General features: G+C 31.6%; 1 protein-coding gene across 1 annotated transcript; it reads right to left on the bottom strand.

Annotated features, from left to right (window-relative positions):
* Nucleotides 1-1,829: 1,829 nt before the first annotated feature.
* Nucleotides 1,830-5,024, bottom strand: LOC115963160 (receptor-like protein EIX2). The gene has a single exon (XM_031082057.1). The coding sequence runs from the start codon at nucleotides 4,999-5,001 to the stop codon at nucleotides 1,915-1,917; it is 3,087 nt and encodes a 1,028-aa protein (XP_030937917.1). The 5' UTR covers nucleotides 5,002-5,024; the 3' UTR covers nucleotides 1,830-1,914.
* Nucleotides 5,025-13,297: the final 8,273 nt, after the last annotated feature.

Raw genomic sequence — 13,297 nt, 5'->3', positions numbered from 1 at the left:
TTATATGAATTATATCCTGTTGATGTTTGATATAAATAAAAGGGATAATCTGAATTGGTTCTTGTGGCCATGGCACTAAAATTGTGGACACATCTAGGTGTGCTTCCAAATAGCTTATTATGTGAAAGGTCCAAGATTTGAAATTCTATGTCCTATCCAAGAAGGTATGCTTCCAACAAAATCATTCTTAGCAATATCAATGGTCACCAACTCTTTACAATTTTTTTTTTTATTTTTTTTTTTATGTTTATTTTGTTCAGTTGACTATTTTTTAGCATGCCAAACAGATTTGAAACAAAAATCTTTAATAAATCATTGCAAACAACATTAGAATCCCAACAAAACACCACAGAGAATTAAATTTACCCCACAAATTCTATGTTACCTAATTGGTTAAATCACCAATTCAACAAAATCCTATTTCACCTAGACCCAAATCCCTCTGCAGCAAACCTAATTTTATCAACATACACGCATACATCTAGGTACCCACCCAAATAGATACAGACATGCATATACAAGATTACAGTTCAGATTCTTCTAATGTGCAGTAACTTCATGAAAGGGAAACAAATCTCCAAGAATAAAGTATAGAGAGTTGAGAATCGTTTATCTCAATGCATCAAAAAATATGAACTTTTGCAATCGATAAATCCTATACGTTAAAAGCTGTTTGTTACATTTAAAGAAACTTACAGTAAAGAGCTGGGAGTCATAAAAAAAGATTCGTCATAGTTAAACACAAGCTCCTAACCAAGCCTGTTACTTGCAAGTTGCAACACTATGTGTCACCAATATGTTACTAAGACTTAAAAAGAATAATTCAGCATAATTAAGGAAATAGACAACTCAATTTCCTTACCTTTCAACTAAATCAAGAGTATCAATGTTTGGAGGTAATATAAGAGACTTGGATGTCAAAGGAAGAAAACCTCTTAGTGCAACGCTTCTATCAAACCACGAAACCCAAAGATACACACTGAATAAGCCAAGCAACTATATATACCAACCTATGTAGAGACACAGAATTCAAAATTACAAAACAATAACATGTATTTATTAATTCACTTTTTAGAGTTGAGTTAGATTTTGGGAAGTCGTACCTAACCAGCATGGAAGGACATGACCCACAATCCCTCCAATTCTTCATGGTGATAAAAGCTGCTTTGTTCATTTTAGAAATCCCCATAAGATTCACATCCACCATGAATCTCACCTCATCCAATCCCTCTCTCTCAAATTTTCTTCGATTCAAATATTTCTCTCTCATTGGACTCTATGCCTTCCATGAGTGTGGTCTATGAGGTTTAGTCACAAGACATGGAACTACATAGAAATTTTCTGAAGCAAAAAACTATAGCATACTAGCACATTATGTGTCATATCACCTATTTCCCAATGAACATCAAAGGTTGAATTTTTCACCAGGGACAAAGTAGACTTTCAAGATGCACTCCTCTATAGCCTATGCTTCCTACTTAGATACTAGTTGCAAGGAATCCACCAAATAGCCTTCAATTTGTAACAAAGAGCATTTTTAGTTTGCCTAGATATACAGAAATATGTTGTCTTTTTTGTTGAGACTTTACAGAGTCATCACTAAGAGACTCTAAAGAAAAAATGGGCATCATTGCAAGCCATTGAATATTACTTTTTAACAAATCAATTACTTTTATGAACTAAAATGTAATTTTACACCATTAATCTATAGGAATAATAAAACTACAACTTGGATCATCGTTGATGTTCACAAGAAGAAACATCATATTCATAAATTTTAATGGAGTGAATTTAGCAAGAAATACAAGAATTAATCAGCTTGAAGATGATAAAGAAATAATCAAACTATTGATTAATATGATTACATGATGTTTGCACTAAATATTAAGAATCTTACAACATTTACTTACAATGCTACCAAGTTTGTGCCACTAAACCCCTAAGCTTGTACCCTAGGTGATCCAGGAATTGAAAGTACAAAAATCTCCACTGTTTGTTCAACAATAAAGGACTCAATACAACCCAAAAACCAACAACAAATCCAAGTGCCATGCTCACATAAAACCAATCCACATCAACTCCACTAAAAGCCTTGCATTCTTTCTTTTCAGTGTTAGGTTGTACATCCTTTATAGTACAGTTATCAATAAGTGGAGGTCCACAAAGTTTGTTTCCAAAAAAACCGGATGCATCAAGACTTTGTAGCTGAGTGCTTGAAGGGATTTTCCCAATGAAATTGTTGTTTGACAAATTCAACCGACTCAAAAATGTCAAACTTGACATACTTTGAGGAATTTGACCAGAAAGTTGGTTACTTGAGAAATCAATAGACTCCACTGATCCCATATCACCTATATTCTCAGGAATCCTTCCAGTCAAGATATTAAATGACAAATTTAATGACTGTAATCCTTTGAGATGCATCACTTCTTCAGGGATCTCTCCTGATAAATTGTTGTTGGAAAGGTCTATAATTTTTACTAGTTGAAGAGTGGTGGAATACTCAAGATCTTTTCCCTTGATCGCAACCAATTGACTTTCAATAGGCATAGAAAAATATTTTGGGAACGAGGGAAATAAAAAAAAGGGATAATTTGAATTGTTACTTGCGGCCATGGCACTAAAATTGTGGACACATTTAGGTATGCTTCCAAATAGCTTATTATGTGAAAGGTCCAAGATTTGGAGTGAAGTTAGAGAACAGAGTTCTTCTGGGATGTAACTGTGAAAATTATTTGAGTGAAGGTGAAGAATCACCAAGCTTGAAAGTCTATGTCCTATCCAAGAAGGTATGCTTCCAACAAAATCATTCTTAGCAACATCAATGGTCACCAATTGTTCACAATTTTTCAAAGAGGATGGTAATTTTCTAGAGAATCTGTTGTTGTCTAGGTGCAAATACGAAAGATGAACCAAAGATCCAATGGAGGTTGGAATACTACCGGTGAAATTGTTTTTTCCCAAATTTAAGGCATATAAGTTTTTCCACATCATCCAACAATTACTTAATTTCCCTGATAAAAGATTTTTACCAAGATTGAGGAACTGCATATTTTTGGGCTCATTCATCTTGTAACACAAAAAGTGAGAAATAGATCCGGATAGTGAATTGTTAGAAAGATCAAGAAAGGTCACATTAGAGGATATACAAGGTAATGAACCTGTGAATTTATTTGAACTCACATCAATTATTGAATCATAGGACAAAATCATTGGGATATGTGAAATCTCTCCATAGATCTGATTATGAGAGATATTTAGATAAGTAAGCTGAGAAGTCAAGTTCCAAAAGGAAGGAGGAACTGCATCTAAAATCCTTGTGTTGGATATGTTCAAGGTCAAAAGTTGCCTTTGTGAACAGAGCCACAAAGGAAATTTCGGCCCTAAATTCCATGATCCCAAATGTAAATGGTTGAGTTGAAAAGGAGGGGTCCAATTGTCACTTACTTCTAAAGTCAGTCGGTTATGAGACGCAAAAAGTGTTTTCAATCTCATTGAATTGGCAAAATGAACTTCTAAAACCACACCCTCCAACATATTTAAACCAATATTCAGAGACTCTAATTTTGAAAGTTGTCCCAAAATTTGAGTGAAAGTTCCATTAATTTGATTACTCTCAAGGTCCAAGGATCTCAAGGACGAAAGATTTCCTATAGACCATGGAATTGGACCTGAAATTGAATTATACCCCAAAGAAAGACTGACCAGATTTTTAAATTGCCCAAGTTTAGTAGTTAACTTCCCAGACAGTTGAGCATTATACAAATCTAAGATCTCTAGTCCATTTGAAGCACATCCTAATAGACTTTCAAAGATTTCAGATATCTCTTGACTCCATTTGTTGCTTGACAAACTAATTTCCCTTAAGTTGCAGAGATTACCCAAAGATCTTGGTACCTTTCCTTCAAGTTCATTGAATGAGAAGTCTATGCTAATGGCAGATGTTAGGTTTCCAATGGCACTAGAGATTGTACCCTGCAAATGATTGAAGGGGAGGTTGAGAACCTCAAGACGACTGAGACTGTACAGCCAATTAGGAATTGAAGAGTTGAAATTGTTCCAAGATAGATCGAGGTGCCTAAGTGAAGTCAAGTTCTGGAGATGAACAGGGATTGGACCTTGAAACTGATTGTCAGATAGATGAAGAGAAACTAGATTATGAAGACCAAAGACCCAAAACAGAATTGAAGTATTTTCAAAACTGTTGGATGAAAGATCAAGGGTGGTGAGAGATGAGAAGTTAATACTTGGTATCGGTGGGACAAAACCAGAGAGGTGGCAAGATGACAATCGTAACTCTAACAAGGAAGGGAGTTTCTTTATCTCCTGTAGCCAATCAGAGGCTTTGCTAAGGTTTGCATAACTCAAATCAAGGTATTGTAGTAAAGGAAGACCAGAGAGCCATTGGAAGTTCTTGGCATATAAAGAATGATAATAATTAAGTCCAAGATTGAGATAGTGCAACTTAGAGAGATTCCCAAGTTCATGAGGAATCAATCCCACAAATCCCGCTTGGGAGAGATTAAGATATCTTAAACTCCCCATTAAACCTAGGAATTTGGGAATTTGAATACCACCAAAATCATTGCAACTGAGGTCCAAGTAAATCAAATGCTTCAAATCAAACAGAGAAGGATTTATGTTACCACCAAATCTGGACCTCAAATAAGCTTCATATTGAGCTTCCCATTGGTCTTCATCAATTGCAAGCCTGTCATACACAGGATAATGGCTTCTGAGATGGAGTTGGAGGACATGACCGGTGTGGTTGTCACAGACAACACCGACCCAGTGACAGCAATCCACGTCAGATGCAGCAGCCCAAGAGGCAAGGCGGTTAGAAGGATCTGTAAGGTTTTGCTTGAAGTTGAGAAGGGCGTGTTGCTCGCTTTCAACGCAACGAACCTCAGAGTCAGAGTGGGCAGTGCAGAAGTTAGGAGGATGAATAGTGAGCAAACAAAGGAGAAGGGTGAGAGTAACAGCTATTATTATTCTCATCATCGTGCTTTTATAAAAATAATAATAAATTTGATTTATGATTTTGTTATGTTTGGTACCAATGGCATAGGACTTATTTATAGGAAGCGGACCCATTTATCCATCCATCCATCTTATTGTATTGTGCTTGAGGAGTTTGTTGATGCTTTCAATTTCAACCACACATTAGAGATTGACTGACTAAGTAAGTCTTATAGATGGGACCCTCTATTTGTAGGCCCTTAGGTTCATTCGGATACATATCAATTTTCTATCTTTATGAAGGTGCAACGCATTTTACACGATAATTTAACTGGTCAATACTCATTCATTACTTGTATCAAAATTCAACCATCTTTAAAACAAAATATGTCCTACTATGACTTAAATCTCTAAGTATTATGGCAGTGAATTGTGATTGTTTAGCAACAAAGTTTTTAAAGTGATAAACTAATAGTAATAACTAGTTGTTAATCTATGGGATGCATGGATTAGTTGAACAAAAATTTTAAATTTTAAATTTGCCTAAAGTTATGATCACTTGAAAAAATAAATTATAATTTAAGAGGGGAAAAAAATACTAACACCAATAATGTTAGACATGCCATGTCTATTATCAATAGCATCCTTTCTTTAATGAAAATTTACATTTCAATCATTTTTTTAATATAATATAATCCCTTCCATTGCTCAATTTGTTTGCAAAATCCTGGGTTTTTTCTTGCCACATAAAATGCAACCAAAAAACCCAAAAATAATAAAATAAAAACTATAGAAGTTTTTACATAGAAAAATAATAATTAATTACACTCAGAAAAGGCATTGACACTCAAAAAAAGTCATTAATCTTGAGCAATAGGTTTTGGAATTGTTTTTTTTTTTTTTTTTGAGAATTAGAAAAGCTAATTTAGTGTTATAGGCAATAATTATAATATTTTAGCACGTAGAAGAACAACAACAAAAAGGCATATCGGATGAATAAATTGACTTTTTTAGAGATTATAAGACAAAGAAATGCACTGGAAAGACATTGTTTATTCACAATTGACAACATTTTTTATTTGAAATTCATGCCAAAAATATATATGATGAAACTTCTAGTTGGAAAAAAAATTGATATCTTTAATTTCAAATATTCATTATAAGTTGTAGAGAACATTGGAAAAGAAAAATAAATTCATATGAAAATAAATCTAAAAATGTTCGTCAATGATTTTTTTTTTTTTTTTCTGCAGCCAGTCATTGATTAATTATTACTGTATATAGACTTAACTGAAATTTTGATCCACAACAAAGTATATATTAAAGATTGAAGCAATTACACATCCCAGTGTGCTTTTGTTGCTTGGTTCTAAGCTATTGTTATGCTACTTGTCGTGTACATTGTTTCACTGCAAACTAAATTAAGCATCGTTTAGACTATTTATTAGTTACAGACTTTACCCCATGTTGTTTGGTGATAGGCTGTTAGAGTTGGCGGGAATTTTTGTTTGTTGACTTGAGCTTAATCGGTTTTTAATGCTTTAAATTTGTACCAAGCGTTAGGTATTTGGCGTAAAGCATTGACTGGGTGAGTCTTGTATATGTGACAATTTTGTGGGACATTAATAGGTTCATTTTTGGATACATCTATCAATTTTATTTTATTTTTGAGAAATGATTAAAATATGCTGCTAACTCCGCAATTCGAATCCTTTCCCCCCTAGACCCCCAAGCACTTTGTGCATGGGAATGTGCTAATTCAGCTACAAGCACTTTTCTAACTTGAGAAAAGTGCACTGCAACTTATTTTACACGGAGCTTTGATTTGTCATCATCATTCATTACTTTATCAAAAAAAATTTCAAATATTCAAGGATCATTAATATAGAATATGTCCCACTTTGATTTTAACTTTTAAGTGGCCGTGTATTTTTTTACTCAAAAAAAAAAGTGACTGTATTTATTATAGTGATTTTTTATTTTTTAAAGTGATATTACTTCGAAGGATAGAACATTAATAATAATAGTAATAATAATATGGGGTTTAGCTGGATTTTACTTTGAAATATTGTGGAAAAAGGGGCAAAAGTTTTAATGAGATCATTAGGCAGATACAGTTTATTGGAATTACCAAAAAAAAAAGTTTGGTTAATGGATGCCCTTGGAAGTATAAAAAAAACTTTTATCTTTTATTTTTATTGTTTTCTCTAAAAATGCAAAAATTATAGGTAAATCCCTTCATGACTATCTCTGATATTTCAAACATGAGATGAAACAAACAATCAAGCCAACGTTCATTTTGAAGTTGATATCATGAGATACTTTATAGGTGGGGAAGAGATCTCAAAGTGCCACACATTAAACTACTTGATGAATTAACACAACAGATCCCTATTATTATTAATCAATCAACCAGTAATCAAAATAAGCTACTAGACACATAAGTTATACGTTACAACTTAGTTGACTTGTTGAATGAAATCATAGCATTTTAAGACTTTCCAAAATATTAAAAAATATGTGAACAAACTTATCAAGAAATTGCTTTCTCAAGATGGTTTAGTTCCATATGACGCCACAGAAAAACTCAGAATTTGAGATTTCGATTTTACTTCCTTGTGAGTTGTGACTACTCATTTAAAATGTTAGTTTTTAGTATTGGCTCCATGATGATAAATTTCCATATATTTTGGGTTTTATTTGTACTATAATTCTAGGCAGCAAAGGCTAGAGTTGAAGCTGCAAAAGGAGTGCTATTCATAAGCAGGACGGAACCACCATTGGCAATTTTGTATATGTATGTGTACTAATTTTAGCAATTTTGTTTTATAAAATTATATTTTGTTTCCCTTAAACAATATCATTGATTTTTTAAGAGTAATGCTATATTCACAAACTTTTTTACAACATTTTTACTAACTGTTTTGGTAGCAAATTCATATTGGTTCGCATATGGGCCCATCACTCACCATTATTTTATTTGTCAATAACCATTTATCACATTAGTAATTTATATATATATATATATATATATATATAAATATTAAAAAAAAATTGTAGCTCTAGCATTTTCCTCATTTTAGTGACCCAAAAAAAAAAAATATTGATCTAAAATCAAAAACAAAATATACAAGCCCCAAAAATAGCTCAACAACAAAAATTACCAATAATAAAACTTAAAAAAAAAAGAAAAAAAAAAAGAAGCTCAATTAACCAATTTTATTTATAAAAAAAAAAAACAACCCTGCCATTAAAAAAATTATAAACAAAAACAATTTTGTTCTTACCCATCAAAAAAAAAAACTTTGCAGTTAAGTATTAGCAAAGTCAGAGGTTAAAACCGCCACAGAATCAACTAAGTGGTAGTCTCATTGGCAGTTGCAACAAGCAAGGTCCTCCAATTTCCATTAGAAAAATAGGGTTGCAGAATAAAGCATCAAACTTTGTCAATGGTGATAGCATTTATAATATACAAGTAGTGCGTGCTTACCAAAAAGAATATGCCTTGAAATAGGCTTTGCATTTTAATTATGAATCAAATTCATTTTTAGGTCAGATGAAGCAGTGTCCACTGTCCAAGTTGTTATGCTTGTTACTAATTTTAGAAAGGTTACTCAAAAAAATGAAGCATTGCCCTAATCAACTTATTGAATTTAGTTGAGTACGATATTATTATATCCAAATGAAACTTTAAAATAAGTAGCATTGGAAATTTCATCAATATTGCACATAGGTAGAATAAGGTAACAAACTAGAGCATCATGGGTAGAAAGTTAAAAAGAAAGTCTTGTTAGTGTTTCTATCTTGGAAGTCTTCCTCGTGCTTGGCACAATTTTCTTAGAAAATATCTCACTAGGAACAAATTTCTTTCCAAGCACACCAAGGTTGAATATACTCTAGTTTTTTCTCCACTTGATAATATATTGTGGAAATTGTCATTCAAATTAATTGAAAATGTGATGCTTTGGCACAAAATCTTTCCCAATCAATACTAGTGTGCAACCAAAAGTTCATGAATGTGCAAGTGTCAAAATCTAAATTATTTTGACACACATTGATTTTATTGTTAGTGTTTGTATCTGAGAAGTCATCTAGGCACACTAATGTTGAATATACTCTAGTTCATTTGGATGCATTTCAATTTTCTATTTTCTAATTTGACAAATTGTGCATTGTATTCTAGACTGAACTTTAATTGGCCATCATCATTCATCATTCATTACGTGTATCAAAATTTAAAAAAATAAATAAATAAATAAAATTCAAAGGATCATTGAAATGGAATAGGTCTGACTTTGACTTTAAGTCGCCGGGTATTACTATAGTTTTTATTTTTTATTTAATTGAAAGTTCTATTTGGAACCATAGAACATATATATAATAGTGAAAATTATATAAAAATAGTGGGTTCCGATTAGTTTAACTAATAAAGTCTCTTATTATCAAGTAAGAAATTTGGAATTCAAATTTCAAACCCCACATACATAAAAAGCTTCTTTTTTTTTTTTTGAGGATCAAATAATTTTCCGTTGCCGAGACATAAAAAACTAATTGATACCTTAACTTGATGATATAAAGGCATAAGTCAAAATTCTATCTTTTTTTTTTTTTTTTTGAGAAGAAAATTCTATCGTATTTATAAAAATACATAATGATAATAATAATAATAATTATAATAATGGATGGATATGGTTATTAGCTATTTTTTGTGATCTTATATTCTTGTTCACATAAAAAAAAAAAAAGAGGTTCAAAACAGTTGACATACAATTTTATGTTGGTTAAATTCAAGCCACTAATATGTACCACGAACAGAGGAGACTTCATATTCCACTAATATATTAATACTTAATCAACTGGACTGAATATGTTGATTAGGAAGAAAAATAATAAAAATAAAATACCAATGGTGTTCTATGTAGAAACGTGGTTCTAAATCTTATGCATGAATCTTTTAGATAGAGAAACTTGGGAGCAAATGGAAACCGCCTTAACTAAAACAATTAATATCCCGCCAAAAAATTTTAATTCAAGAAATAATAAACTGGAATTCTAATCGTGAAATAGATTTTAATTAAAATGCCAAACACAGAACAAGTATGTCCTCTCACAAATCACAATGGCAGTTTGTTTTTAAATTTGCTTATGATCCATACCAATAGATATTAGAAACTTGTTTTTTCACTAATTTGCTGCTTTTGCCAGCAATAAGCTTAGGCTTAGTAGAAAATTGTAACCGTTATAATTAGTTAGCTAATTCTTGTATATAAAACAGAGGCGTATTATTTCACTGCATTAATGAGAATTACGATCACATTCTCTCAATTGTTCATTTATACACTAATTACAAATCTGAAAAATTTATTCAAATTCTAAATAACATTTCTGTATTCAAGAAATTAAGTTCAAAAACCTTAAAATATTGGGCATTAATACTTTTTTTTTTAATTTCCAAGGGAAAAATTAAAATATTTGTCATTTGAACAAAAACATTACTAAGATTAAACACAAACTATACTCACAGCACAAGAATTTCAAATAGTATTGTCCTCCTATACTGACTTCATTGTAGAATAAAGCACTATTGGTGGTTTAACCAATTTCGACTTTCCCTAAAAATCAAATTCCATCTTTCTAAAAAAAAAAAAAAAAAAAAAAGAAGGAGAGATTTTACAGGGAGTGCATAATGTATGATGAAACGTCTAGTTCCACTAATTTTAAAGTTCCTATTACAGATATTAATAGCTTAATTAACTGGATTGAATTCCTCAATTAGGAAAAAATAATGAAAATAAAATTCCAATGGTGACATGTACAGAAATATGATCAAGAGTCTTTTAATTTAATGGCATTTTTGGCTCTTCTTTATACATTATGAGGATTGAGGACACCATCCCCATGTTGTAACAATTGAATTATTAAATACAAAAAAAAAAAAAAAAAAAAAATCCTTATGCATGAATGTTTTAATTAGACTTAGGATCAATTGGAAAGTGGAAACTACCTTACCTAAAATAATTAAAATCCCGCAAGAAAATTTAATTCAAGAATGATCAATTGGGATTCTAATCATAGATTTTGGTTGGGATGTCAAACACTTACAAGTAAGTCCTCTCACATTGGCAGTTTGTCATTAAATTTTCTTATCCTATGATCCATACCAAAAGATATTAATAACAAGTTTTATAATCTGTTGCTTTTGCAGCTTTATAATTTGCCAGCAATAAGATGAGTAAAAATGGAAATGATGGCATAGCCTTGAAAATTAATGAACCTTTATGACAGGGTAATTTATCATGAATACAAAATAAGCATAGGTTTTTTTTTTAATCTTTTTTTTTTTTAAAGGCTATTGCTATTGTGTTCATCCTTATAGGAATTTAAGTGTAGATTAAATTTTAGTTTTTTTTTACTATTCCTTTTTTCTTTAATTCCTTTATAATTTCTTCTTTTGTGTTGGTTTAAAATTTAAATGGATTTTTTCTCAAGCTTTAGAGCATGGACTTTAGATAAGCTGTTCAACTCTTAAACACTAAGCATTGACTATAAGTCTTGTACATGGAACAAATCGAGATAAGAAATTAAGAATATAGTCCATTTTGGTTGGCCTTATATCTAATTTGTCTAGATATCAATTTTCTTTCTTGCCAAAAGTCTGACTTATTTTGGACGGAAGTTTCATTGATTATTACTTGTATACAAAATTCAGGGATCATTGAATTGGAATAGGTTCCTCACTGACCCAACAAAGTGGTTGGGTTTAAACTATTAATGTATTACTAGGATGAAATTTCCGTTGTGTACACTCCAAATTTTTTCTGCCTTTCATAATGATATGTTGTGGAAATGGTCATCCAAGTCCAATATATGCTTGAGAACTGTAGTTGAGACCATGGCCCAGCTGAAGCTTTACTATTTGATACTTTGTGTGGATGAAAAATTAAAGGCTTATTTAATGTAATAGGAGATAATGGATTTTGGCACCATACACACTAGGATTTGTTTTTGATGTTGTGAAATTGTTGTAGGTACTAAAATCTCTAGTATGATTAGTTGGAAAGTCATGTTCTTTAAGTGTGAAAAGTCTAGAATGGAAAACTTTTTATGTTCCCACAATGTTTTGGAGAGATGCTAGCCCTTCATCCCATTGGGACCCCCCTTATTTATACAAAGGAAAAGTGGTCCAATTTTCCTAAGTGTGACTTACTATCCCAACTGCCAAGTAGAGATAGAACATATGATATTGACTATACTGTTTTGCTAAAGTTGTTTTTTACTCTAATTTAGAATTGGACATTTATAGGTAAAACATTTAGTTAGAATTGGACATTTATTTAGAATTTATAGGTAAAACATTTTAAGTCTTGTGCAGCAACTTTGAATTTAGTCATTTGGATACACATCAACTTTGAATTTTTTAACTTAACACATTTATTGATTTATTGTGTGGATAAACTTGACTGAAAGTGCAACGTATTTTAGACCGAACTTTCATTGGTAGTCATTATTCATTATGTGTATCAATTTTTAAAAATAAAAAATCTTTAAAATGGAATAGGCCCAACTCAAATTTTGTTTTTAAGTCATTGGATGCTTGCTTGAACTTGAGAAGTTATTCAAATTCTAAATAACATTTCTGTATTCAAGAAATTAAGTTTGATAAGCATGATGAAATCGTTCGTCCAGACACAGCTAAGGACGAGGATCGAGCCATAACGCGTATTGTTTCCAATCCGCATTTTTTAGTCAAGAAAATAGAATCATTAATCTCAATCCAAAAATTTCCTTCTCTTTTCAAAATCAATTCAAATAGTTTTATATTTTTCATTCCATTAATTAATGCTACTCATTATTGAATAAAGCTAAGAAAACAATTAAAGTTATTAAGTTTCCAAGGGTTTCAACTAATTTATGTTAATAAAACAGCTATGGTTCACATGTGATGGACTAGTAATTCAGATTGTTATTATTCTTGGTGGTGAGATTGGCAAATAGAGAAGATCCAACATCGTGGTGGTGGTGGTGGTGGTGGCTGAGCCTTGGATGTCTTGGCCATGGAGGTTCTTGGCTAGGTGGGTTTTGAGAGAGAGAGAGAGAGATGAATTAAACATAGGTATTTAAGTTTGGCATTAATGAACAATAATTCTTTTATGTAACAAATCGCTGTAGCAAAGTCGTAAAATATTTTTTGTTTCGACACCCAAGGAAAGATGGGTTTTAGTGTTTTCGAGTTCTAAAATAGCAATTTGGGGATTTTACAAATCCCAATGCTAATGCTCGAATTATGGCCAGCAAATTGGAACAGTCAAATGAACCCATTTCAAGAAATGGTTGGCCA

Source organism: Quercus lobata, chromosome 10 (assembly GCF_001633185.2).
Source record: "Quercus lobata isolate SW786 chromosome 10, ValleyOak3.0 Primary Assembly, whole genome shotgun sequence".
Lineage (NCBI taxonomy): Eukaryota > Viridiplantae > Streptophyta > Magnoliopsida > Fagales > Fagaceae > Quercus > Quercus lobata.
Note: the sequence above shows the minus strand (reverse complement) of the source record. Positions and strands in the feature narration are given on the sequence as shown.

Excerpts from the sequence above, each read along its gene's own strand:
- LOC115963160 (XM_031082057.1), bottom strand. The coding sequence starts at position 5,001 with ATGATGAGAATAATAATAGCTGTTACTCTCACCCTTCTCCTTTGTTTG.